At 43.6% G+C, this 25,730-nt stretch overlaps 1 protein-coding gene across 20 annotated transcripts in view; it reads right to left on the bottom strand.

Annotated features, from left to right (window-relative positions):
- LOC131682355 (uncharacterized) overlaps window positions 1–25,730 on the bottom strand; it is a 184,867-nt gene that overhangs the window by 2,245 nt on the left and 156,892 nt on the right. For 16 of the 20 annotated variants that reach the window (XM_058963767.1, XM_058963770.1, XM_058963768.1 and 13 more), the window contains 12 exons: window positions 15,420–15,509; window positions 15,268–15,347; window positions 15,043–15,203; window positions 12,888–14,980; window positions 11,431–12,788; window positions 11,219–11,331; window positions 11,049–11,161; window positions 1,800–1,921; window positions 1,528–1,678; window positions 1,210–1,469; window positions 232–1,120; window positions 18–139 (listed from right to left, as the gene is read on the bottom strand). In XM_058963767.1, coding sequence (XP_058819750.1) covers window positions 18–139; window positions 232–1,120; window positions 1,210–1,469; window positions 1,528–1,678; window positions 1,800–1,921; window positions 11,049–11,161; window positions 11,219–11,331; window positions 11,431–12,788; window positions 12,888–14,980; window positions 15,043–15,203; window positions 15,268–15,347; window positions 15,420–15,509 — 5,552 coding nt within the window. Of the gene's footprint in view, window positions 1–17; window positions 140–231; window positions 1,121–1,209; window positions 1,470–1,527; window positions 1,679–1,799; window positions 1,922–11,048; window positions 11,162–11,218; window positions 11,332–11,430; window positions 12,789–12,887; window positions 14,981–15,042; window positions 15,204–15,267; window positions 15,348–15,419; window positions 15,510–25,730 lie in introns of those variants that run through there. The other 4 variants (XM_058963769.1, XM_058963772.1, XM_058963776.1 and 1 more) reach the window with 3 other exon arrangements.

Below are 25,730 nucleotides of genomic sequence, written 5' to 3'. Positions count from 1 at the left end.
TGTATGTAGATACTTACATCATGTCCAGTATGCGCTTTTTGATGGTTGATAAATCCATCGGGTATTTGATAATCTTTCGGTAGGTCGGAAACTGCTTTGTATTCACCGGTAGAAGAAATGGCCAAGAATCTTCGTGCACCTAAAAGAAATGTTTGCTTAATAAAATGTTCTGGCAGTTCAATGCTAATCTAACAAAAATCTTATTTTATAAAAACCCTCCAACCAACTCACCTCCATCTCCTCCAGTATCGTCTTGCAGGGGGCCAACTCCTTCATCAACTTTTTGGTGGCTTTTTTCTCTTTTTTGGCCTGCTCTCTCGCTTCATCCCGTTCCTTTCGATCTTTCTTCTCCGACTTGTGTGAACTGCCCGCGGACATAGAGTGGGGAGGTAGTTCCTCGGACGATTCGCAGTGCTTTTCCGAGTCGTATCCCGAACCGGAAGCGCACGCATTCGCACTCGATGGCGAGTAGTACCCGGCCGAACCGGAGCCAGGGGTTGGCGTGGAAGTGGTTATACTACTACCCCCACTGCTACCACTGTTATCCTGGCAGGGTTGCTGCGGTGTGTGATGACTCTCGTACTGAGAACCATCGTGGCTTGCCATCGACGCGTTTAGGCTGTTCATTTCCATGCTATTGTTGATATCGTTGGGTTGAATAGTGTGAGGTACTATGCCAGTAACAGCCATGCCACTACTGCCAGCCGGATGGTACAGATGAGATTCTGGGATCATTTGCTGGGGCGGTTGTTGGGCGTATACATTGTAGTCGGGTATTTGTGGGGGCTGTTGCGCGTAATACTGTTGCTGCGGTTGAGATTGATAGTAATGCTGATAGTGTGGTTGGTGGTGTTGTTGGTGTTGTTGCTGCTGCTGCTGCGGATCGTAGCTATTGGTCAGCGGCGGTGCTGGCAGTTGGAAACTGTTGAGTACATTGGACGATGGCATCCCTTCGAGATTGGAGTATGCTTGCTGTGGAAATGCAATTGCCTGCTGATGGTGGTGAGGCTGCTGATGACTAAAATCTAACTGCGTTGGCATCACTGATGAACACTGGGCTACGATGGCAGTAGTCGACGACAGCTCTTCATGGCTCGTGGATGCTACTGAATGTGCTGGACTGTATTAATGGGTTTCTCGTTTAATGTAATTCGTTCTTCTAGTGGTGGGGTAGGGGGGAAATGTAACATTTCAAACAGTAATAGCTACCTTAGGGGAGTGGTATTTGCATTCGAGATGGGATTATTGGGCACCGGTGTTCCGGGTATGGCTGTGGGCGTCGTCGACGGTGGGATCTCTTCGTGGGATGAGTTCAAAGATTGGTTGGCCGATTGATTGCTCAAACTGGATTGGTTCAACTGCGACGACGAGGAGTTGTGGTTTTGCTTCTCTTTAGGCTTACGCTGGGGCTTCTTCTTAGGAGGTGCCTTCGAGATACAGTTCTGGCAGTACCATTTGCCGCGAGGATACTAAAAAATAGAGGAAATTTTATCGTCCGAACTGTGAAATGTTCTAATTGCGTCTTACCTTTAGCATGGGTGGAATATAGCAGTCCTGATGGTATGCCCGAGGACATAACTCACAATAGACCATCTTACCTAAAGGTGGCGGCCGTTGGCCACCACAAACTATACACTTTCGATCACCGGTAGCTTTATTCTTACATTCGAAACAGTACCTAAAATAAAATATCTATTTAGTACTTTCAAGTTACAATACGAAACCGAAAAAAAACAACTAATTTCCAATCTCCCCACCCAAAATGTTTACAGATAAACAATTAAAACATATATACTGACCAATCACCATCAGGAATCTTGTCCATTCTTGGTTTGAAGCAATAGGTATGATAACCCCGATCGCATCCATCACACAATAACAACTTATCCTCCTGTTCACCCGACTGGCAGAACTGGCAATTCTGCAAAAGAAGTTTAGAAGAGGGAATTGGTTTCGAGCGGTTCTTCCTGAGCTGTTGTAGCACTTGTGTTTTGACGGCTAGAGCGCTGCGATGTTGGTTAGTTGAGAAGCTGTTCAGAGTAAAACTACTACTACTACTAGCAATGCCACGACTTATGGAACTTGGTGGATGACAGCTATAATTTATAGTGGCAGCAGTAATGGTTGGGAATGGGATAGCGTTATTTTCCTTCTTCTTCTTTAAACTCTTTTGCTTTTTTGAAAGCGCAGTTGGTGGTTCATTTTGGACGAAAGCCTGAATTTTGGGTTACATGTTGGGTTGTTTTATGATGGGTTAGTCGCGCGAAACCAAAAATGTTGCCGAAAAGAAAGAACAGAAAAGAAACAAAAAAGCAATGAATTATTTTAACATAAACGAATCACTAAGTAAATTTGTGCATGCAAACTTAGTTCAAACTAGTTTCAACTGTTCTATTGAAAGTGCTCTTCTAAACAACGTTAAAAGTTCTTCGCGATAGCGACACTAGATGTCGCCAGTGAACTTCTGCAACTGTAGGCACTTGTCCAGACGATTGGCAGGAATAGCATGATTTTTTTGATGGTATTCAATTGGCACGTACGTCAAAATCCGAAAAATTAATTAATTTTTTAGGAATATTATGTGCACCACGCTAAAAATACTATTTTTCGTCTAACCGAATCAAAATTACACTGCTGTAAGTGATTCTGTATTGTCTTTTTATAGTAATGTTTAAAAAGCTTCAAAAGCTTGGCCTGTAGTGTATTGGCACTGTGTGGGGCTCACGACTCACTTTCGTGCCTAACCACTAAAAACACTCCTTACTCTTTTTTTGCCCTTCCTCCTCACGGAACTACATCACGGTATTCGTGGGGGGCTCTTTTTCTTCTGCTCTATCTCGGAATCTCACTTGATCCATGAAATGGCTCGACCTTTAAGCTTTGATTTAACTGTCGACTCTTCTCTTGCTTCTTGTCTTAATATATTACGTCGCCATTTAGTTCTCGCCCCCGTGAGTCATTTGGATGCTGATTCTATGAGCCACTCAGCTCCTGTTTCCCTGAGTCATTCGGCTCTCAGCCTTGTCACGATCTACTCTGATAGTCCTCGGCGGTAAACTCACCCTACTCCGGCTGATAGTTCCCCGACGGCGGAATTTCTTCCGATACCGAAAGCAGCTTCCTTGAGCCATTTAGCTCTCAGCTTTATCGAGATCTACTCGGATATTATCCGGCGATGAATTCACCCTACTGCAACTGAGAGTTCCCTGGCAGAGGTATTTCTCTCGGCAGCGCTGTTTGTTACGTGAGCCAATTAGCTCCAATTTTTTTAGCTTACTCAACGGGCAAGCCAGTAGGTCTGTCCAGTAGTTCCAGGTGGAGCGTAGCCTCCAGTTCACTGGCGCCCCAACGACCCACTGCTAGCTATTCGACGCGATCTACTCATTCTAATCCACTCGGTAGAATGTCCAGGTCGACTCAGCGAATCCGGTAAAGTCTGACGTTTGGTTGACTGGCGCCCGACGATCGAACCCTGGGCTACGTCGCGTACTACTCAACGAGACCCCGGCGGTGGACCTAGTCTACACCGACGGCGGAATTTCTCCCAAATCCCGATTTGTGGTTTAACGGGCGCTTTGTAACCACCCTGTTGACAGCATCCCAGATATGCTCGTCGTAGCACATCTTTTCGACGATACTGCCTATCGAAGTCGATAGGGCACAGAGTAGACGGGAGTTCATACATAATTCTGTCTGTGTCAACACGGTCGAAAGTGAGTATTACCTTACCAATTATTGCACGACAGCTCGCACCATTGCAGGTGGTAGTACCGATGTCTTTGCCAGGCAGGAGGATTCTTACAGAGTATTGTCGGAAATGTAAGAAATTGGGTTCAGTTCCCAATTGATCTTCCCAGAATGGAAACTTTCTTGATAGACCCTGGTTGTTTATGGAATGTTTCGAAATTTTAAATGTTTACCAATAGTATTATAGTATAGTACTTCTGACGGCGGGTCGGCGGCCACTTCGCCCGGCGGATCCTCAGCGGCTTTGCACCGCTTAGGATCCTTGGTCTCGGTTATGCGGCAAAGCCGCATTACACTAGCTTCGCCCCAAGTGCTAGAGCAGTGTAACAACCGATGGTTGAATAGATATATGTAAGTTCATTCAATAAATCATCGTTTGAAAAACTTAGCGAAATTCACAAATGATGAAGTGTTTGATTCGAAAGAACTGCTCATATTTAAACGAAGGCAAAATCAGTTATAAAATGTATTCACTCGAAATATAATCAATATCAGGTAATGGATAATAACACATTATTATCGTTGCTTAGTGCAGCTTTAACGTTAACGTTATGCCAAATCCATAATGCGAAATGACCTTAAGCCAAATGACTACGCCAAATGGCCCGCTCCTCCATTTAACACGTGGTTTATATGTTTACTCGCCATGAGATTTTTCACTCCAGTTAAATACATGCCCGTAAACCTATACAGAAATGCGTTAGTCGAATCATAGGAACACATTGCCGGAATTGTGGTCTGGTAGGGCAATAAGCCTATTTTGACCATATTCCAATTTTCATTTGAAAACGTTCATTAGAGCAGCATTTGACATCTTTGTTCAATGCATTGACTCAGACAGTATGGTGAAAATTGGTATACTCGATTTGAATTGTCTTGCTCAAACACGAGTATTTCGCCAGCAATGAAGAAATCATTTTTTTTTTCAAGAAGCACAATAGAAACAAAGCTAACAGTAGTAACATGTCAATAATTATTGTGCAAACCTCTCCTTTATTGCTTTGTCCAAAAGTGTGCTATTGTCACTTCTGGTGACCTTCAACAGCAACCCTTTGTCTGATACCTGATCGTTTCAACTTTATCAGTCTTGATTTAACTGTACAACCGATCGCTCTATCATGCCCGCTAACACGTCGTCGGATTTTGAAGGGTTTTCTGATCCAGAAACACCCAATGTAGTGAAAATTGTAAAAACCCAGAAGGGCAAGGATATGCTGAGCTACGAGGGATACTTATATAGACTGACTGGTAACCCAAGTAACAATTCTGGTTGTATAGCACACTACAAGTGCATTCTAAGTTTTAAGAGGGACTCCAGGAGTGCCATGAAACCTCAATTGTTACTAGGGAAGAGCTTGTTCTATATAAAATAGGCATATTTGAAAATTTAAATTTCTTTGAGATCTTAAACATACTTTTTTTCAAATTGGTATTTTTTGTAGTGTTCATTGGTATTGGTATGTTTGGGACTTTTAAAATTGTTGATGTACTTTCTATTCTTTCCATACTTGCTTTTAATTAGTAACTAATAATTTCGGAGAAAAAATATAAACTTTTCGAGGTCTTAAGAATAATAATGATAATTTCGAGTTAATTTGAGCCAATAAATTACAAGAATATTCCTTTCTAGAAAAAGGAAAAATATTACTGGGAGTGTGCGTATAGAGAGCACAAAGCCAAAACACAGGACAATTGCCCTGGTAGGTTGGTAACTATTTTTAGAAGCAACAACCACTCTGTCTTGCACCAAAAAAACATATCCACGATTCGAATCCGATCTATGTGGAAGAAATAGCATATCGAAATGCATTGAAACGAAAAGCTGATCTGAGTGACGATATCCCGTCCAAAATTGTTCGCGATTGTGCTGCGGAAAGCTCTTTAATTGTCCAAACGAGGCTGAGTAAACAGGTTCAAAAAAATTTAATTGATCGTGTAAGGGCGTAAAAATTAAGAATACACGAAGAAGATCATGCACAGAGTGAAGATTTCTCCATTCCAGAATATTTAAAAAAAAATGATTAACAATGAACCTTTCCTTGGGAAAGCATTTTCAAGTGGAGATATCCATATTATAATATTTGTTACTGCTACTAATTTATTACGACTATCGAGATCAAAATATTGGATCATGGATGGAACGTTTTCCACAGTACCGTTGGAGTACAGACAACTGTATACCATTCATGCTCCCGTAGGTCACGACGAATCGGAAAGAGTTGTACCGTTGGTGTACATGCTACTGTCTAAAAACACAAGAAATATACACGACGGCGCTAGAATTGTTGGTAGATTTGGGGAACGAGCATAACATAAGCCTATATCCGAAATATACTCTCACCGCTTTCGAGAAAACTGTTATCAATCCTGACAAGGAGGTATTCCCTGCCTGTATTCCATTTGGATGTTTTTTTTCACTGGACCCAAAACATAATAAAAAAACTCGGTGGTCTTGGTCTCAAAAGAGAGTACATTCTCAATAAAAATATTTACATGGCAGTTCAATACAAGTATTGAGTTTCTTGCCACCCGACAGAATCCTTCAAGCATATTCAGAATTAAAGCCAAACTTGCCGAGCACCCTTGATAAGTTTCTGGAGAGCTTTGAAGAAACTTATTTAATGGGAAGAAACAACAATGGTCGCCCAATGTACCATCCCACTTTATGGTCAAATTATAAAACCGTGACGGAAAAGATGCCTCGAACCACAAACCATCTTGAAAGCTGGCATAACAGGTGGGCAAACCTTGCTGGAACCCATCACCTTAGTGTAACCAGAATGATTCAAGAAATCAGGAAAGAACAACATGTTATAGACGGAAACATCATGCGCATCCTTGCAGGAGAAAGTTCGAATATATCTTCAAATCATTTTAAAGAAGTAGACAAAAGTATATTGCAAAATGTTTCAACGGTGGACGATTGGAACAATCTAGATTTCATCGAAGGTATTGCCACGAATCTTTCGAAGCGATGCAGCAAAAAATGAACTTTTTCTTAGTAGAAATATGATAGACAAATTAATTATATGTTATTATTTATATATTTAGTATTAAATTATATGCCTCGGATAAAATAATTTTGTTTTGTTTCGTCCTATAAAAAAGTTTGCCTTTCAAAATTCTGCCTTCTGAAAAGTTTGCCTTTTGAAATTCCGCCTTCCAGAAAGTTTGCCTTTTGAAAGTTCGCCTATTGATTTTTCAGCCTTTTGAATTCGGTCTTATGTAATTTCGGCCTTATGATTTTCAGCCTTACGGGCTCGATCCCAATAGGCACATTAGGATCGATACCAGTAAGATCCTAACTATGGCATACCGGTTTGGGCACATCAAAACGGACAAAACACACGGATTATGGTTACTACGCTACAGGACTGACAGTAGCGCTATTCTGCTCCCTCAATTGGGAAGTATAATACCTTCCCGAAATGGCGTGTAGACTAATGGTGCAGCTGCCTCCGTACCGTTAAACCCTTGGCAGGCCTCCGGGTACGTTCAAAACTCATCACCAAAGTTGGTTGTATTTTGGTTCGGATGGACCATTCCCGATTTAACGCCGGCTCTGAACACTATTCCCCATGAAGAATAGTATCAACCCTAGCATGACCTCACTGTCACACAGATAATCATGGGATCACGAGAAACGGCTATGTACAACGAGTGGAGATAGCGGCTCGGAGTTGGGACCAAACAAAATGGAGGACAACGGAAAGAAAGAAAAAAATGAAAGCATAAAAAATACTACAAAAGAAAATAACGACGTTGGCTGCATCGCAGCAGCAGACTGAGAGGCGATCGTGTTCGCAAATATCAAATATATCGCAGTATCAAACCAGGTGGCCAGGTTAGAGTTCGACTAGTGACAATCGTCGGAATGAAGAAAGGAAGGGTGTACGCTGAGCTCCTTCGCAAAGTGAGAGATGATCGCCCCCAACATTTGGTGTATCGAATCCCTATCGATAACTGGGCGGCGGAATAGGAATGGCTGCAATTCGGACCGTGATCGAGAAGGCCGATACGGCGCGCAAACAGAAAAGAAGAGGAAATCGATACTGTGCCGTAATAACGATAGACGCCAAAGACGCGTTCCACAGTGCAAGCTGGGAAGCCATTGCGAAATCACTGCTCAAAATGAGGGTTACTAGCTACCTGTGTAGAACTTTTCTAAGGAGTTATTTCCAGAACCGGGTCCTGATCTATGATACAAAACAGGGGATTGGTTAGAATTTACGGCAGGAGTCTCGCAAAGCTCAATCCTGGATTCAATGTTTTGGAACAAGATATATAATGACGTGCTGCTATAAACGCTTTAGCCTTCTAGCTAGCGTATAGTAGTCGATACTGAGGTACGGAGACAATGCCTTGGTAGCGGCGCTGGAGACACCGCGCAAGTAATGCTATGTGTACGTTTAGGTTCGGGTCGTGAGCGCATACAGGACTATCTCATGAGTCTGCGCTATCGCTGGAGTGATCCCTATCGGCATTATCCCAGCAGAAGATAACAAATGCTATAAGCGAAAGTGGACCAGGGGAATACGGAAAACAATAAGAGCTGACTCGATGGTCAAATAGCTGCAAGATTGGGACTTGTCGGAAAAAGGGAGGTGGACTCATAAACACATACCGGTACCCTCGATATGGATAAATAGAAGGTATTCTGAAATAACCTTTTATCTGGCGCAGTTCTTGTCCGGTCACGGTTGTTTCAAACAGTACCTACAACGGTTTGGACCCGGAGACAAATGGAGTCCCCCTAGGATCAGTTTTAGTTATGGCAGCCACATCTCTGCACCTGCCTTTCCCACATCATTAGATCAGGAGCACAATCCAACACAGTGCGTACCCAATCAGCTAGTGAACCGCAAGTATTCTAACAACATCAGGATCTACACTGACGACATTCAAGCTGGATGAGAGCGTGAAGGTGGATGTGATGCCGTGCCTTTCATATTCTATCCGCTTGTGCAGTCTTTTCAGCCGAAACTGTAACGATTGCTGTAGCAATCTCAAAAAACTCGAGGATATCCCCAACCGTAATCTTCTCATATTCACTCTCCGTCATAACTAACCTGAAGTCAGAGGAATTGATGAGTACTGTGACCTCCTTACGACGATATGCTGGATCCCAGAATATTGTGGGACTAGTGGAAACGAAGACGCCGGCCGACTAGCTTCCCGTATCTTACTAACCCGAGAGGTTCTGTCGTCCGAAATTTGCAAGGCATTCAAAAGCAAAGTAACACAGAAGGTGAAGAGAGACTTAGTAAAATGGAATGACCGGACAAGCAGAGTCCGAGTAAATGCCATCCATGTTCACACAATCACTCGCGTCGATCCACCAAACTGCACAAGTTGCAATACCAGGCTTACGGTGGAGCACCTATTCGTCAACAGCCGGGAATAGCAGCATTACTACCTTTCTCCTTCGATCAGAGATATCTTTGCAAATGATCTCCTATCTTGCCTGAAACATAACCCTTTTACTCGCAGCCATGTAAGCTAGGGGCCAGAAAGGCTTCTATCGGCCTGTCGCTCACCAGGACGGATCTAACCACAGACATCAACGTGTAACAGCGCTTCAGCACTCCACCACTTCTCTACGATTAGCAACACCACGCACCCGAAGATCACCCGCGTCAGATCAGGAAACAAATCTATAATCTTTTGGCATACTGGGACAAGAAACTTACAGCAGCCAAAGCCCTCACACACTGTCACCTACAATTTCCGAGTTGTAGCTGCAGCGACCCAGCAATAGCCACAAGCCATGATTTAGAAAGCGTGATCTAATCTAGTAAGGACGGACTGCAATAGACGGAGCTTCCTACTCATCATCAACTATCGTTTACTTCTATGAAAGTATAACAATAGTTTACATGCCGGTGTTGACATACCTTATAGGTTTCATTCCAAAGATGACAGGCAAAGTGAACTGGATGATCCCAAGGTAATGCTATAGGATTTGCAGCTATATATAAAGCAGGATGTAGTCCTCTGCAAACTAATAAGCAAACATTCGCGACTTTCTGCACATTTCGATCACAATGGTGCAATCAATAATTACATGTACTCTAGCGAGAATTTGGACCATATAGTCCCAGCTTCCAATGGAATGGCGGCTATGTTTTTACATGCAGGAGAACAACCATACTGAACCGTAGATTCGGCATAATTTCAAATTTCTCCTGCGTAGATGAGGCTCCAAGCAAGATAAAGGAGCGCACGCATGAGCTGCAGATGCTGCCAGCAATTCAAACGGCGTTGATGTCTTCCACAGATGGTACAACTGGTGTGATGAGCGGACAACATATTAGGCAGTACGCTCATCACACCAGATCGGCTGCCTCGTTCGAGATGCTAAATCGAGGACGAAAATTCTAAACAGTCTCTATTGCGGTGAGGAATTTCGCCAGTTTTTTTAAATGCGTACCGAGCATTGCCGTTTAAAATGGAATTTCGCAAAGCTCATCGCCATCGGAGTGTAGGACGGACCGCAAAACAATGGGGCATTAGGAAAGATGAAATGCCACTTCTCGTGCTGCGCAAAACGTTTGAACTTGACCGAGCATCTTTTTGTATCGAAAAAGGTGATACAGCTGGTTCACTCTCTTGAACTTGGTGGCATTATCAGACTGCAACTGGTGTACCAATCCCCAACGATTGATAATTCGTCTCAGTGAGGCTAGAAATTTATCACTGGTGAAATCGGAAATAGGTTACAAGTATACTGCATTCAGACATAAACTGCCTCATATGCCACAACGAGCTTGGGAAGGTATGTCGACAGTGACTAGCTGCTTGCCCAAGAGACTTCTTCGGCATCGAATCAACCAACAAGACAACCAAAAACACAAAATTCGTCTCCCACGTCGAGTAATTACCGTCTTTAAACTTCGTGCTTCTTATTAGCCTTTCGGGCAAAGGCAAAGCAGTGCAAAATTCATAAAAAATAAGCAAGACTTGCCTCAATCTTCTAAAGTTAACGGACACGCATTAAAAGGAGATAATTTCTAGTAATATGGTGCAAAAAAGTTTCTTTTCTTGTGATTTCATTGTCATTAGCTAAACACAATTATTAAAATATATAATTCAAACAAATCAAAACAGCAATCATATGCTAGTGTTAGTACTAATGATAGGTCCGGTGCTTTGAATTTTATCTGCTTCGAAGGAGAAGGAAAATCACACACTACTCGCTGATAATAGGAAATAAAATTTCATCTACATAGATGGGAATGGGGAAGGTGTTTCTCTCAAACAAGAAATAACTGCCAATCAATCTAATTGTCCGGAACACTTACCGCTTTCATAATGCTCTTATCCCACGCGACGCACGATTCCAGCACGTACAGTGCCATCGAAAGTTGGGCGGTAGTGACTGATCGTTCGACCGCGTCGCGCCATGACATTAAACCTACAAGAAAGTATGAATTAACTTAAAAAATTCTAACGAATAGCAAAGACAACGCACCTTTCGGAATATTCTCATCCTCCGAGCTATTTGAACAATTTGACGCATTTGCAAGCGACGTGCTATGATTGTGTTCTTGCTGTGCGATGACGGCCATTTGTGCCTCCGTCGTACTACAAAAGAAGGATATTTCATCATCAGTATGGTCTGCTCACCCCGCACGCAACTCAACGCTCCTGGGGGGTAAATTATTCTCTCACTACTTTACTCACTTGATTCCCAGCGGCGGCTTGAGATAGCGCCTCTCGATAGCCGCCTCTAGTCCAGCGATTCGTTCCCGTAGAATATAGATGGTAACTTCCTCCACGACGTCGTTATCGTTGTCTCCATCTCGCTGGGGTATCTGCCATCCCTTGATCTGCATCGAAGCGGAAGCAATCTTGTCCTCCATGGCTTCGATCTGATCGAGTAGGGCAATCTCAACACGGCGAGCAATCGCAGGATTCCACGAATTCCATGGTTTGGATTCAATCCAGTCACTTGTTGATGGTGGACCCGTTCTCGGATGCGCTACGGGATAAGGAGTGCTTAGGTTCACACTGTCCGATAGAGATTCCAACAGATTCTGCCGCAGACTACGCTCGCGCACTCCTCGTGGGTTGAGCGTTTTGATGAACTCGTTCAATTCTTCGATTTCATTAATCTTCCACCAACCGTGGCAAAGTTGTTTTTTAATTGGTTTAACTTCCGGTTTCTGCAAGCACCCACGTACTTTGATTTCTTCCAGTTGTTTCTTTTCCTCTGGAGTCATTTGCAAAGGTTGGAACTGATCACACTGAACGTAGGCAGTTAAGTTACTCAGTGTTAATGTCATGTAGGCAGGAAGTGAGAATGATCCAAACTCTTCCGATTCCCCTTCTTGTTTGATGTCATGTTTTATTTCAGCATGATTATCATCGATGGACTCTCGTTTTGCAACTGGTTTCAAATCAACCAGCTGATCAGGCTCTGTTTTCACCTTCTTTGCAATCACGTCGTTCATTTCATCCTCGTCCAGCCCGGAAAGCGACAGTATGGATTCATTTTTGAAATGAATTTCAACACCTCTCTCCAAAGGAACACTGAAAAATTGAATATTGTTGCCAATGTCCCACCTATTGCCCTGGATTTGGCAAATTTCCCGGCAAGTAATATTCGTATATACTTGACGGGCTAATGAGGCAGGAGTTGTTCCTTTGATAGAAGGAAGCGGACACTCCATACTAGTTAGTGGTAAATCTTTATCGACAATAGAGAACCACCGTTCCATCAGATATTGATTCAGGTCGTGTTTGTAATCGGCTTTAGCCTTTTCCTCCTTCAGTTCAACCATCTCTACATCATGACCATAGAGAGCTTTAAAGCCGTCTTCACCCGATTCACAGCCGGAGCCGATTTCACCATTCTCCAGCTTTGGCTTAATATCACAGTTGCTTCCAACGATTTCACCACCGGTCATCATCATCATGGAGTTCTGGTCGATACCTTCCTGCTGCATCATTGACGCCGGCTGATGGCGATTAGCATCACCACTTTCGGTGTCATCGTCCGGAATGGTGATGGTAGGCGTTTCCTCCTGCACCAATTGTACCTAAGAAATACAATAAATATAATTAATTCTGCAATATAATTTAGGAAAAGTGTTCGCGCGAAAGCTAGGCTAATCATTAATAACCAAGACCATACTTACATCACCATCATCCTGCTGCCGGTTCACGTTGACTCCGCCAATCTGATTGTTGACCTCTACAATCTTCGTTTCATCGTGGTTGTTGCCCTTCTGCACCAGAATAGCAGTCGGGATGGAATCTTCGATGTCCATAAGATGATCATCTTCTCGTTTTTTCTTTACTCCCAACGGAATAGGAGCCGGTACCGGAGGTTCCTGAACCATTGGTGGTGGAACGATGACTGGAGCAGGAGTCAATGCTTTCAATGCTTCTTCTACCGGTGTCACTATCGACGCTGGGTGGTCAACTTCCGACTGCATATCCGTTCTACTTTCGTCACAATTACTGAAGCTAGTCCTGGAATTATCCTCCTCTTGAACATCCTGTGATTCGCTGTCATTCGCACTTTCTTGATTGTAGAAATCGTGTTTCTTTTTACTTCGGCCCGACCGTTTCCGTTTGCGATCCTCTAATCCGATGTGGTGCGAAAACTCGTTGGAATCCTTGTTTTCCTTATTTTTATCGCGATCCCGCTTAACAATATCTGCTATCGTAGGAATAAAACGAGGTAGATCATCTTCCGGGGGAATATCTTCGTTCTCCATTCCAATAATATTGTCAGCCGCCACGGCTGCTGCTATTTCAGCATCTGCCACAGCCGTTACTGCAGCTGATTCCGCCTCCTGACTAGCATATGCCTCCTCGAGGGCATTTTCATATTTGCTCACATCCGGTTGGGTGGATTCCATTGCTTCCACGTAGATACCACCACATTTGGACAAATTCCAATATCGACGCCAGTAACGATCTTGACCGTAGCACTTAACACGTAACTGGTTTAGGGCGTTCTCCAGTTGTTGTTTGTTTTGGAAGGATTCTTCAAGAATTTTGTCGTATTTCTTTTGTGCTTCCTCGGCAGTCAATTGTGCATCTTCGTCTTCTTCCAGCTGCGTTCCCTCGCTTTCCAGGTCACTATTGTCGTCATAGTTTCTTTCACTTGGAGCGTCATGTATCATCGACTTGGAAAATGGGTTGTCCATATCACCGGCAGTGGAAGGCTGCTGAGATATGTTTAGGCCCGAGATTTCGCTCATTTCAGAGAAACTCATCTCTTTCGATTTGACCATCGATTCATCATTAAGCTGTGGGTTTGGTGGGACTTTAATAGGACTTTCCTCCATTGGAGTATTTGTTCCGTTGTTCAAAGGAGCAGGTTCTTGGTTAGGATTCAGAGGCGTTTCGTCTTTATGGTTGAATTCTGCTTCTACTGGGGGGACAATTACAGGAGTTTCATCTTCAGCCGCTACCGAAACAATAGGTGTTGCTTCCGGGTTTACAACTTCGCAACCTTCAGTCTTCTCCTCCCCTTGTGGATCATCTAAATTTATTATTTCACCTCCCTCATCGATTGCAGCTGCTGCAGCCGCTTCCTCAGACCTCTTGGCTTCTTCAGCTGCCTTCATAGAAAGTGACTTTTCTAACGCAGCAGCTTGAGCTTTCTCGTACTGTTCAAACCGTTGCTTTCTCGCAACCAGCATTTTGTATTTCCTAATTTTATTATCCAGCAAATACCGTTCCTTTTTAAGCTGAGCTTGGGCATCCAAACTACCCTCAATCTGCTTACAGACGGCCTTATTCAATAGCAGATCATTGCACAGCATGGCAAGAATCTGCGTCTTTGTTGTCGGATTGATCGACACAAAAGGTTTGTCCTTCAACAGCTCCGATAGTTTGTACCGCACGTTTTCGGACAGCAGGCCGTAAAATTGTCTGTTCTTATCGCTGGCAGTCTTGATATCCTCCTCGGTGGGTAGATGATGCCTTTCCCTCTCTCGCTCCAAATTAATGCCACTTTGCTGTTTCACCTCTCCGATCGCAACCGCGTACAAATATATCCGCAGAATTTCCGACACATTCGAGTGGGTAATGTCGGCTTGACGCAACGTTTGCCCTAGTAGCGTTGTATGCCGTCCGGGGTTAGGAATTCCCGGATCCTCGATAGCACACACCAGCAGATGGGTCATGACGGAAAGCAGTTCCTCCTCTGCGTCGATGGCATTGTCACACGTAAGCGCCGCGTGAAGCGATTGCAGCGTGGGCAGAGATTCCATATCTATAGAAGCGAAAATCAATTGATTGGTTCAATGGGAAACTGTGGGAAAATAAGTTGATTACCCGTCGACTCACCGAAACCGAGCGTTTCGCCAAAGTTATGCAGGAATTCGAACACCATCAGCAAATCGGCAAAACCGGTTCCAGTAAGCTTCAGTCCCGGGATGCGCGGTAGGTTCGGCAGTTCGATCTGGTCACCAATTTCCGAATCCTCCTGTGGTTTTCTGTTTTGGATGAATATAAAAAGTGTTACAATGGGGTAACCAAGAAAGCGGAAACCTATGTTACCTTAACTCCTGAAGGATACTGGTGTCACGTTTTCGCATTGCTAGTTTCTTCTCACGTTGAATCAGTTTGTCTAGGATCACCTGTGACGGGAAAAAAAGATTATTCGTCAGTCTCTATCGTCTGTACTTTGGATTGATGGATTTTCTTCGTACCTGATGTTTCTTTTTCTCCTTTTCGTCGAACTTTCGTCTGAGTTCTAGTTGCTTGATTAGGGCCATGTGCTGCCGCCGTCGTTCCCGTTCCTTTTGTGGGATTGTAACGTAACGAAAAAAAATTCAAATTAAAAAATCGAAACTCACAGTTTGTGATTGTTTGTCAATTCAATAATAGGTCAAATATATTAAATAAAACACATGCACAGTAAACGGAATAGCAAAGCAATAAGGAAATTCAACACCAAGTTTTGTAAGTACATTCTGTGACAGGATATGTTAGTTTGACCATTATTACGTTACAAGTCGCCGCAAGCGGTTGATGTAAAGTTAGTGAAATTGGAATTAGTATATTATCATTTAGATTGCTCCTGGGCACATTATACCTATAGAGAAGTTTGACAAACATCCCTTATTTTTCAACTTTAATTGCAGAAAAGACTTTTCCATCGGTAGCTTTTTGCTAAAACAATCTGTGTTTTAAATATTGTGAAAAAACTTTCAAAAATTTCAACTATTTACGGTCTAATGTTTATTAATAGTTTTGTGTATCTACTTATCTGTCCATAATCGCATATTTACCATATGATGATTACAGAGTTAACAGTAGTTTTGAAGTTCAAATAACATTTTTTTTACATAAAGCATTCAACAAATTCTTGGATTCTATAAAGTCACTGCCAAATTTTTCAAAATCACAATCTCTTTATTTCACACCAATTGTTTCCATTTAAACAACAATGAAGAACATTTTAGTGAAATCGTGTCAATTATCCATGTTACACTCGGGATTTTATCGAATAGTTTTTTTACTCCTGAGATTCCAAACTTCATCAACTTTCCAGGTTTGTTTTCAAATCAAAAATACGATAACATTCGCATTCCTGAAGTGATCAATTACTAAAAAAAAGTTTCGATTATGAGGTTTTGCCAGGAAGGACAACAGGCATCGCAGCACTAGCTCTGTAATATTCTAATGCACTAAAATCGGCGTAGAACGCTGTCGGTATAGAAGGTCAAGTTCCGTAATGGCATGTAGTACCAAGATTTTGATTTGCTACTTTTTGATTACCTCTATAATTTCGTGTCTCCCCCTGGCCACCAGGCGAATAGCCTCTTCATAGCCGTTGATACTGCAGTGACCGGGAACCCAACAAATTGTGGTGAGTTGTTCATACTCGACCTCGATAGCCTGGATGAAAGGGTGGTGGGATTATCCCGACTCAAGGGCGGATAAAGCCGCCAGAGAGCCAGACAGTACAACAACGGGCCTATCTTCCGGTTTCTGAGCCAAAGCGAGCGCGATAGCCAACACTTTGGCAGAGAACACCGAGCATGGCGCCGGTAGGCAAAAGGAGAGCCCTTCCTCCATTCCGCTTACTTCTATTTGGACCTCATTACTGTAATAAATGTAAAGACGTTTTTACATGATTTATTAAGTTGTTTATTTCCATCCGAATTCACATTTGCTTGTCTCGCGAATCGCCACGTTTTCCGGTGTCTCCTCGCATATGTCAACAAAAGCAATCGTAGTGTGAGGGGCCCACTGATGCTATTCATTACTATCGTTACACCCCCACACTTAAGATTATTATATATAATCAAAATCAAATAAATAAATCATTCGTTTTTGAGCTCTCCATCGAGACAGAGGTTGTTTTTTCTAGTCCGTAATGCTGTGTGAGGCGATAAAGAATAGTGTTAATCCGCATTCAAGGTTATTTTGCCAGTTCGGTTCGGTCCTCAGTCTTTTGTTCGCGTGTCAGGATTAAACAATAGCCAGCTGCATAAGCTGGATCGGTTCGTCGTTGGACACCAGTTTAAAGCTAAGTGCATTTATTACTTTCTTCCGTCTGCGCGGGCGCTGACCCCGTGCGTTGACGTTTTCTATGGTTTCCTCTCCGGATGGTCAAATGGAAGTTGAATCGGGTTCAACTTCTAAGGCTCCCCCCGGCCCAAATGCTATCCAGAACTCTCAACTGGTCCATTTGTGGTCTTCTTTCGGCCCAAGACTAAATCACTAGATTTCTAGAGACCTGACGGAACGGTTCTCGGCTGTGACCGAAATTTCAAAGGTCCGCTCAGACAAGATAAGGGTGTTGCTAGCCAACTCAAAGCAGGCAAACGATATTGCTTGCTGTGAGCACTTTACGCGGGATTATAACGTGTATATTCCAGCTGTAAAAGTACAATCCGAAGGCGTCGTAACCGATGAGAGTTTGACGTGCGAGGATCTGTTGAAGTACGGGGTTGGCCGTTTCAGAGGCCGCTTACTTCAGCCAGTCAAAATACTTGAGTGCAAACGTTTGCACTCAGTAGTAGTTGCAGGGGATGGTTCAAAAACGTACCCCCAATCAAATTCTTATCGGGTGAACTTCGCTGGTACCGCTTTGCCAAATTTCATCCTCTTGCACAAGGTTCGTCTGCCTGTGCGTCTGTTTGTGCCGCGGGTCATGAATTGCACAAAGTGTAAACAACTGGGTCACACAGCCACCCATTGTAGCAATAAGGCCCGCTGTGGAAAATGCGGGGAGAATCATCTAGATGATTCGTGCAGTAAGCAAGCCGAAAAGTGTCCTTACTGTGCGGAGAGTCTGCATGATATCTCGACATGTCCCGCGTACAAACTACGCGGGGATAAACTGAAACGTTCCCTTGCGGGACGATCCAAACATTCTTTCGCAGAAATGTTAAAGAATGCTACGCCACCATCCTCAGCAAACATCTATACTCACTTGCATGCTGACGAGGTCGAGGCTGGTAACCCACAAGAGGGAACATCTACTAGGGTGCCTAGAATTTATAGGAAGAGGAGGAACATTTCCTCTCGTAAAGTTCCTTGTAAAGGCCAGAAGGTGTCCCTTGACGGGGCTCCGAAAGTGACATCTATTGGAAGTGTTGCAACCAAACCGAAGTAATTAGCTCCTGGTCTCGGAGGATTAAGCTCAGAGAAGGAGTTCCCAGCACTTCCAGGAACATCAAAAATCCCAAGTGTTCCTTTGTTTCAGTTCGAGAGTAATCACAGCACTGAAATTATAAAAACTCTCGGACATAGTGGACTGGATAATAAAAACTTTCAATATTACTGATCCTATTAAAAGTCTTATGTTAGCTTTTCTCCCTACAGTGAGAACATTTTTGAAGCAGTTGACTGCTAAATGGCCCCTCCTCTCAGCGATTGTATCCTTCGATGGCGAACTCATCGAACGAGGTCACGGATTTGATCACTGTTCTACATTGGAATTGCAGAAGTATCATCCCGAAAATCGATTCCTTCAAAATTTTAATAAATAATTTGAGTTGCGATGCATTTGCGTTATGTGAAACTTGGTTAACTTCCGACATAGATCTCAACTTCCACGACTTTAATATTATTCGCCTGGATCGAGACACCCCCTATGGAGGAGTGCTTTTGGGGATCAAAAAGTGCTATTCCTTCTACAGAATTAACCTTCCCTCGATAACAGGTATTGAAGTTGTCGCTTGTCAAGTAACAACCAAAGGCAAAAACCTTTGCATAGCTTCCATATATATTCCCCCCAACACCGCGGTTGGGCACCGGCGGCTACAAGACATCTTAGAATCCCTGCCAGCACCGCGACTAGTTTTAGGAGACTTTAACTCTCACGGTACAGCATGGGGTTGCCTCTATGATGATAACCGGTCTTCCTTAATTCAGGATCTTTGCGATAACTTCAATTTGACAATTTTAAACACGGGTGAAATGACACGGATTCCTGCTCCTCCTGCGCGCCCGAGCGCCTTAGACTTGTCCCTTTGCTCAACATCGCTGCGGTTAAATTGCACGTGGAAGGTAATTCCTGATCCCCACGGCAGCGACCATCTGCCGATTGTAGTCTCAATCAATAACGGATCAAGGCCATTGAAATCAATCAATATTTCGTATGACCTCACACGAAATATCGATTGGAAGAGCTATGCTGCCGCGATATCCGACAACATCAAATCCAATGAACTTCCTCCGGAGGAAGAGTACAACTTTTTGGCTGGCTTGATTCTCGACAGCGCGAATCAAGCTCAGACTAAGCCAGTACCCGGCGCGAACATACAAAAACGTTCTCCCAATCCGTGGTGGGACAAAGAGTGCTCAGACGTGTACGCGGAGAAGGCCGCCGCGTATAAGACCTTCCGGGACGACGGGTTACCCGCTAGCTATCGACAATATGCGACGTTAGAAACGCGAATGAAGAGTTTGATGAAAGCCAAGAAACGTAGTTACTGGCGCCGGTTCGTTGACGGACTAACGAGAGAAACATCGATGAGCACTCTTTGGGGCACGGCCCGGCGTTTGCGAAACCGAAACAGTACTAACGAGAGTGCAGAATATTCAAACCGTTGGATATTCGATTTCGCCAAGAAGGTTTGTCCGGATTCCGCCCCGGCACAGAAGATTTACCGCGCCGCGTCTCCTCACGATAGCGCGAACGAAACACCTTTTTCGATGGTGGAGCTCTCACTTGCTCTCTTGTCGTGTAACAATAAAGCTCCGGGGCCAGACAGAATCAAATTCAACTTGTTGAAGAATCTGCCTGACTCTGCCAAGAGACGCTTGTTGAACTTATTTAATAAGTTTCTCGAGGCTAACATTGTCCCACTCGATTGGAGACAAGTGAAGGTCATCGCCATCCAAAAACCAGGAAAATCAGCCTCCGACCACAATTCGTACCGTCCGATCGCAATGCTATCCTGTATCCGGAAGTAGTTCGAGAAAATGATCCTATTCCGCCTCGACAATTGGGTCGAAGCAAATGGCTTACTGTCAGATACACAATTTGGTTTTCGCAAAGGCAAAGGGACGAACGATTGTCTTGCGTTGCTCTCAACTGAAATTCAAATGGCCTATGCTAGCAAAGAGCAGATGACATCAGTGTTCCTTGATATTAAGGGGGCTTTTGATTCAGTTTCGATCAACATTCTTTCAGAGAAGCTGCACCAGCATGGTCTTTCAGCGACTTTAAACAACTTTTTACTAAACTTGTTGTCGGAAAAGCACATGCATTTTTCGCATGGTGACTTATCGACATCACGATTTAGCTACATGGGCCTTCCCCAGGGCTCATGTCTAAGCCCCCTGTTATACAATTTCTACGTCAACGACATTGATGAATGTCTTGACAATTCCTGCACGTTAAGGCAACTTGCAGACGATGGCGTGGTGTCTGTTACGGGACCCAAAGCTGTCAATCTACAAGGACCATTACAGAATACCCTGGACAATTTGTCTGCTTGGGCTATTAAGCTGGGTATCGAATTCTCCACGGAGAAAACTGAGCTAGTTGTATTTTCAAGGAAGCGTGAACCAGCACAACTACAGCTTCTATTAATGGGTCAAACTATCGCTCACAGTAAAATATCTAGGGGTCTGGTTCGACTCGAAAGGTGCTTGGGGATGCCATATTCGGTATCTGAAACAGAAATGCCAGCAAAGGATCAACTTTCTTCGTACAATAACCGGAACATGGTGGGGTGCCCACCCAGGAGACCTAATTAGGTTGTATCAAACAACGATACTGTCGGTAATGGAATACGGATGCGTCTGCTTTCGCTCCGCCGCGAACATACATTTCATCAAACTCGAAAGAATTCAGTATCGTTGTTTGCGTATCGCCTTAGGGTGCATGCAGTCGACCCATACGATGAGTCTCGAAGTGCTGTCGGGCGTTCTCCCGTTGAAAAATCGATTTTGGGAACTCTCATATCGATTGCTCATTCGATGCGATATCTTGAACCGTGATTGGTCGTGGTCGTGATTGAAAATTTCGAAAGGCTTGTTCAGCTCAATTCTCAGACCCGTTTCATGTCCCTGTACTTTGACTACATGGCGCAGAATATTAACCCTTCTTCTTACAATCCCAACCGTGTGCATTTCATAAATACTTCTGAATCTACTGTTTTCTTCGACACATCCATGAAAGACGAGATTAGTGGAATTCCGGACCACATACGCCCACAAGTGGTTCCAAACATTTTTTATAATAAATTCCGAGAAGTCGACTGTTCTAAGATGTTTTATACTGACGGATCAAACCTCGAAGGGTCCACTGGCTTCGGTATTTTCAATCAAAAGTTCACCGCCTCCTACAAACTCAGTGACCCTGCTTCAGTTTACGCCGCAGAACTAGCTGCCATTCAGTATACCCTTGGAGTCATTGAAACATTACCCGCAGGCCATTACTTCATCGTTTCGGATAGCCTCAGTTCCATTGACGCTATTCGCTCGATGAAACATGGAAAGCACTCCTCGTATTTTTTGAGGAAAATACGGGATCTACTGAGTGCTTTATCTGACAACTCTTTCCAGATTACCTTGGTATGGGTCCCTTCTCATTGCTCCATTCCGGGCAATGAGAAGGCAGACTCCTTAGCTAAGGTGGGTGCCTTAGAAGGAGACGTTTACGAAAGACCAATTTGCTTCAGCGAATTTTTCAGTATTACTCATCAGAGAACCCTCGAAAGTTGGCAAACTTCGTGGAGCAGTGGGGAGCTGGGAAGGTGGCTACATTCGATAATTCCTAAGGTATCGACGAAACCTTGGTTCAAGGGGATGGATGTGGGTCGTGACTTCATTCGTGTGATGTCCCGACTCATGGCAAACCATTACACGCTGGATGCACATCTCCGGCGTATTAGGCTCGTGGATAGTGGTATCTGCGCTTGTGGCGACGGCTATCACGATATCGAGCACATTGTCTGGGCGTGCACCGAGTACAGTTCCGCCAGGTCTCGGCTAATGGATACCCTGCGGGCCCGAGGAAGACCAACCAACGTCCCGGTTCGAGATGTGCTGGCAAGCCGCGATGTCCTCTGTATGTCCCTTATATACACCTTTGTGAAAACCATCAATATACAAGTCTAACTGCCCCTTCTTATTTTCCTTATCATTCTCAGAACCCTCTTCCACCTGTATCAAAGCATCTGTATCGAATGAGCCAACAAACACGGGACCTACGGCACGAAAATAATACGCTTAACTCGAAATGTAGCCGATCCACATCTAAGCCGTACTACGAAATCGGCTGGAAAAACCCCTGCCATCTTGAGGAGGACCACCCGGCGTCCCAGTACATGATTCCCCTGATGAAGGCCACCCGAGTTTGTGATCCATCCGTTGATCTCACGATGCCTGAAACTGAAATAATTTTCTCTCCCTGCCATCTTTGTCTACCCTCCCTCCCCTGACTCTTATACCCAGAAGTAACACCCCTAACCCCCCCAATATCATCACGAAGCATTTAGCTCTTCTTGTCTCTTCTAGTTTTAACTATTATATTATATAATCTCGTTGAAAATTTCCAACTCTACTACCCACAAAAATAACTATAACTACGAATCTTTACAAAATTCAATCATGCCATCTAGTTATTCCTACTTTTAAGATAGTCGTAAAAAATTGTCCCCCTTAGTTAAACACTATTTGCTCCAATAATCTCACTGATAAAAATGTCGAACCATATTGCCCCAAAAACTAAATGACCCCCCTAATCTTACGAAAATAATATTACCCCCTTGTGTAGATATATAAGATAGCTATAAAATCGCATTAGTTTCATTTTAAAAAAATCAATATGTAATCCCCTAGTTTTAAGCAATTTAAAATGTAAAACAAAACAAAATTGGCACCTTTAAGCTAACGCAACGTGCCTTATCAAATAAACGATTTGAAAAAAAAATCAAATAAAGTGCATACGTTCAAAAGATGTTTAAATGCTGAAGTCTGAAAAGAGAACAGACAACCAAGTAATCGTGTTCCGTATTCTGCCTGCGTCGTCTCGATATTTCCACCTGCCTCTATCGAAACCTGCTAAGTCTAAACCCTCACTACTATCGTCACTTTGCAGGCTTGTAACATTAATAGTATCTCTAAAGGATCTGTACCCGAAAGATATCTCTCATCCTCCTCTGCTCCATTTTCTAGTGTAGTACTTTTTTCTTTCTGAACATTCTCTCGGGCTGCTTCTGCGGGAATCAATGGTGATTGATGTACTCCTTCTGTTGCTGGTGATCTCTCTGAATCAAGTACACAACGCCGCACCTCCTCTTTCCTCCGCTTTCCTTGTATACCGGTTACTGTTCAGGACATCCACCCGGCTTTATTCGGATTGGTATAGTCACGACCGATCACCTTATCGCCAACATCGAATTCCATGTCCCTGGTTCCCTTACAGTTCTTAACTTGAGATTTTTGTTGTCTAATGATTGCGCTTGTCGCTTCTTGCTCTATCGCCGATGATTTCTTCAAAGCCCCAGGCAACATCAAGTCCAACGAGGTGCTTAGTTTTCTGCCTCTCATCATTTCAGCCGGTGAAAAACCTGTTACGCAGTGTATTGAACTGCGCTACCCGAGTAAAAAATTGGCAACTATTTCCCGAACATTTGACTCCTTACCAATCAAACATTTCAACAGTGATGCTTTAAATGTTTTCACAGCGTTTTCTGCTTGTCCATTTGTTACAGGATGGCCTGGGCTTGTGAAAGTAAGTCGAACTGCATTAGCTGCCAAACAGTTTCTGAACTTTGCGGCTGTGAACTGCGAACCATTGTCGCAAACAATTTCCTTCATCAATCCAAACCGCGAAATACATTCCCATATCTTCTCTAACACAAACTCAGTATCACATTTTCGTGTCGGGAACACTTCCACCCACTTTGACAAAGCATCAATAACGATCAGGTAACTGATACCTTGCACCGGGCCAGCAAAATCCAAATTTACTCTCTCCCATACCTTTTGTGGAGGTTGCCAGGGAATCAGCTTCGCTTTATCGTCAGACATTCGTAACAATTTCTGATGTGTTGTTCGAGTTCCGCATCGATGTTCGGCCACCATACATAGCTTCTCAATACAGATTTACTCTTCACCATTCCCAGGTGTGAGCGATGCACTTGATTCAACACCACCTGCCTTAGCTTCTTTGGCACCACGACGCGTAGTCCTCGCATCACGAGACCTGATTCCACCGATAATTCTGTAGCAATTCTCTTGAATGCTTCATTAACCACCGCATCATTTTTACTTCCTGTTGTTAACCAGTCTTTGACGCCACTAAGTTCTGGATCTTTATCCGTTTCCGCTCGTAATACCTCACTGTCTACTTTAACCGTATCCTCCATGTTGAGAAAATTTACGTAGCTGTCATCCTCTTTCCAAAGTTTCCATGACTCATGCGGCACCCTCGACGGATAATCTGCAATGTTATCTCCTGACCTGACATATTCAATTTGATAGCTGAACCCTGCCAGAAAGTTGGCCCATCGTTGCATACGGCTAGCTGCTATAACTGGTATACCCCTGTGCGGATTGAAAATAGCCAGTAACGGTTTGTGATCGGTGCGAATTACGAAATTGTTGCCGATTTGGTAGTGGAAAAATTTATTCAGTCCAAACACGATTGCTAGGCCCTCTCGATCGATCACGCTATAGTTTTTCTCGGCAGCATGCAATACTCCAGATGCGAATGCCACTGGCCTCTCTCGCCCATTCGCCTCTCTTTGAGCCAATACAGCAGAAACTCCTTGCATCGATGCATCACAGATCATTATCAACCTTGCGTTAGAATTAAAATAAGCCAGAGTTACATCCTTGCATATCTCCTCTTTCGATTTCATGAACGCCTCCTGGCAGTCGGTAGACCAGATGAACTTTACTCCTTTTTTCAAAAGCTTATATATTGGACTCAATATGTCCGCCATGTTCCTAACAAACCTCGCATAATGATTTACCAGGCCTGCAAAAGCTCTCACTTCCTGAATGTTCCTTGGTTGGGGCGCTTCCTGGATGGCTTTGATAGTATCATTGGTTTTCTTTAATCCATCTTCACTGATAGCATGTCCCACGTAAGTAACACTGTCCTTGAAAAACTGACATTTTGACCGATTGAGTTTTAGCCCCGCCTGTTCCAACACCCCAAGCACTTTTGCCAGATTCTCCAAATGCTCCTCGTCAGAATTTCCCGTAACCAATACATCATCCAAAAAGTTCTGAACGCCCGCTATGCCACAGAGCAACTTTTCCAGTTCACGTTGAACGATTCCTAACGAGACGATTCATCTTATACACCCCCTGACTCGTCGAAATCGCACAAATTTCTCGAGACTCCTCGTTCAGTTCGAATTGATTGTAGCACTTTGATAGATCCAATTTACTAAACTTTTTTCCTCCATTCAATTTACTGAACACTTCGTCCACTGTTGGTAACGGGTGAATAACATCTTTTACATAGGGTAAGGTGGGGCAAATCCGACCTAGTAAATGGTTTTAGCTATAAAATGCTAATTTTACATTCGATCAAG

The sequence above is a fragment of the Topomyia yanbarensis genome, chromosome 2 (genome assembly GCF_030247195.1).
Source record: "Topomyia yanbarensis strain Yona2022 chromosome 2, ASM3024719v1, whole genome shotgun sequence".
Taxonomy (NCBI): domain Eukaryota; kingdom Metazoa; phylum Arthropoda; class Insecta; order Diptera; family Culicidae; genus Topomyia; species Topomyia yanbarensis.
The sequence above is the reverse complement of the archived record's forward strand: the minus strand, read 5'-3'. Positions and strand labels throughout refer to the sequence as shown.